The sequence below is a fragment of the Penaeus japonicus genome, unplaced genomic scaffold (assembly GCF_977035675.1).
Source record: "Penaeus japonicus unplaced genomic scaffold, GWHDUDI00000001_assembly GWHDUDI00000040, whole genome shotgun sequence".
NCBI lineage: Eukaryota > Metazoa > Arthropoda > Malacostraca > Decapoda > Penaeidae > Penaeus > Penaeus japonicus.
Genome location: NW_028234442.1, coordinates 22,181,355 through 22,183,854, shown reverse-complemented (window position 1 = coordinate 22,183,854; position 2,500 = coordinate 22,181,355). Strand labels below are relative to the sequence as shown.

General features: G+C 40.2%; 1 protein-coding gene across 2 annotated transcripts in view; it reads left to right on the top strand.

Moving 5' to 3' along the window:
• LOC122244400 (transmembrane protein 127) overlaps window positions 1-2,500 on the top strand; it is a 6,463-nt gene that overhangs the window by 2,623 nt on the left and 1,340 nt on the right. For both annotated transcript variants that reach the window (XM_043002287.2, XM_043002288.2), the window contains 5 exons: window positions 499-765; window positions 962-1,157; window positions 1,438-1,608; window positions 1,980-2,132; window positions 2,291-2,500. The exon at window positions 2,291-2,500 is cut by the window's right edge and continues 1,340 nt beyond it. In XM_043002287.2, coding sequence (XP_042858221.1) covers window positions 673-765; window positions 962-1,157; window positions 1,438-1,608; window positions 1,980-2,132; window positions 2,291-2,500 — 823 coding nt within the window. In that variant the 5' untranslated portion in view covers window positions 499-672. The remainder of the gene's footprint in view (window positions 1-498; window positions 766-961; window positions 1,158-1,437; window positions 1,609-1,979; window positions 2,133-2,290) is intronic.

The following is a 2,500-nucleotide window of genomic DNA, read 5'->3' as shown; positions in this document are numbered from 1 at the left end:
GATATCAGGCAGTTGCTTTGTCTTCTGTGCTCTATGCTCCAGTAAGAACCTACAGCATCCTGCACTTATGCTCTATCAAGATAGGGATTGGACTTGTTTCATAATCATTGTTAATTTTCTTGGGAGGCCAAATTTCAGATATTTATATGTTTGTATATGTGTGTGTGTGTGTGTGTGTGTGTGTGTGTGTGTGTGTGTGTGTGTGTGTGTGTGTGTGTGTGTGTGTGTGTGTGTGTGTGTGTGTGTGTGTGTGTGTGTGTGTGTGTGTGTGTGTGTGTGTGTGTGTGTGTGTGTGTGTGTGTGTGTGTGTGTGTGTGTGTGTGTGTGTATGTGTGTGCGTGTGTGTGTGTAATTACGATATATAATCTTGCTGTTAGAAACTATTGTTTATTAGATTGAGCACCATGGTTTATAGCTTTTTCATTTTTTAAAGCCTAATATCATTTTTATTTATACATCTAATGTTGTTCTTTCTTTTTTTTTTTCTTCTTTTTTCAGATTCTGGGACTTTACAGCTTAACACCCATGATGAAGAAATTTTATCCCGAAGTTACTGAGGATGTCTTAGTCTGATCAATAAGTGTTCATTAGGCATAAGTTCATGCATGGTCACACAACCAACAAGTCTTCGCTGTCATTCACAACTCCTCGGTCACATAGGACGGAATAAGAATGCCGACTCTACCGGTCTGTGCCGTGGGGGGGCTGTACCCCAGAAGACGACAACCGGTCAGACGGGACCACGACAAGAATATCATGTCTGGGGTACGTGAAATAGATTTTTGTCTAATTTTTATGGATTGATTATCTATTTTTGATATTTTGTCAATCTATTTATTTATCTATTTATTTTTATTATTTTTCGTACTTACTGTTATTTTCCAATGGAGTAGAGTCGGTAGAAACATGCAATGTATAGAAAGACAGAAACACAATGCTGATTGGGCATCTCTCATCGTAGGTGGTCAGCATTATCGTGATTGTCGTAGTGTGTGCTTGCCTAAGCCAGCCCCAATGGTTCTGGTTGGACGGAGGCGGTTGTACTACGCACACGATTGGTCTGTACATGTTTTTCCACCCGGGAGAGTTCCAAGTGATCGAGGGAACAACGTACAGCTCTTCAACGTCTCATCTGATATACTATGCGAATGGCCACAGTAAGTTGTATGGGAAATTGGTATGTTGTTCAGTATCTGATGAAGTTTGTAGCAAAGTAAGGAAATATTTTTACGGTATTTCGTTTTTATTAAGTTTGAAATTTTTTTTTATATTACAAGTTAGTTTATATAAAGTAACTTGGTTGTTATTTATAAATAAGTTACTTTATAGAGAATTAAGCTCCATTTTTTTTTTTTTTTTTTTTTTTTTTTACACAAATTAGCACTGACTTTGAAGCAAATCAATTTCTGGCTTATTTTCCTTTTACCTTCTTTTCAGAGCTGAAGTTTTGCGTGACTCCAGAAATTGTAACCTTGATGAGAGTCGTCATCGGTCTGATCTTCGTCATGATTTGCGCGTCTTTGATCCAAATGATGCTTGACATAACCGGCCCAACAGGCAGGGTCCTAAAGTGCGTTAGAAAAAATGCCATTGCCGGGATTGTGTCAGGTAGGTTGTACCTTGTTGGACGGACTAAAATGGCACTGTTATGAAATGCTAATTGATGTTTATTTGACTGGTTGTTTTCTTTCTTGCCTTTTGATTTTGTTTGCAGCGCAGCAAGGAAGTCTGAAATTGTTTAGGAGTTTTTTAAGTTATTTGCAGTAGAAGAGAGTGTATATCCATGATCAAAATGATGCCTCTTGAATGTTCTAGTGCATGTGGCAAGGTCTGCAGTTCAATTGTATCTCGTTATATTTAGAAAGAAATTCATAAAGGAAGGAGAATTGAGATATGTTCATATTGTGGGCTTCATCATCATCTTTAGAATAAAGGATGATAATAAATATTCCATAATTATCTATTCCTGTTTTTTTCAGTTTTGGTCTGTGTAGTGTGTGTCGGCGTATGCTACTACATAACCACCTTGATAGAAACGCAACAAGAGGCCACAAAGCCGGTGATTGGACCAGCAGCTTCGGCTAGAGTGCAGATCAAGCTAGATGTCGGCTTTTACCTTCTCATATTTGCAGGTATGACTCTGCCTCCTAGAGATACTCACAAAACCAGTTTCCGGACTACCTCTTTATTCTCTCTTTTCGTACGTGCCTTTCGTCGCAATAGGAACACACAATTTTTTTTTTTTTTTTTTCAAGTATCTACGTTGTTCAATTTCTCTCCTCTTCAACAGGCGGCATGTCAGTGATGGCCGTAGGGTGCAGCTGGCTACGACCGGCACACATTTTCCAGGACGGAGACGCAGCTCCACTAGTAGAAGAATGGGGCGGCCTGGAGGGCATGGAGACCTTCTCCGTCCCTCCAGGCAGTTCCCTAGGACCCTACGTGCCATACCTGCACGACATGGAGCCTCCCCCCCCAGTTGAGGGCCACCCTCCACCTC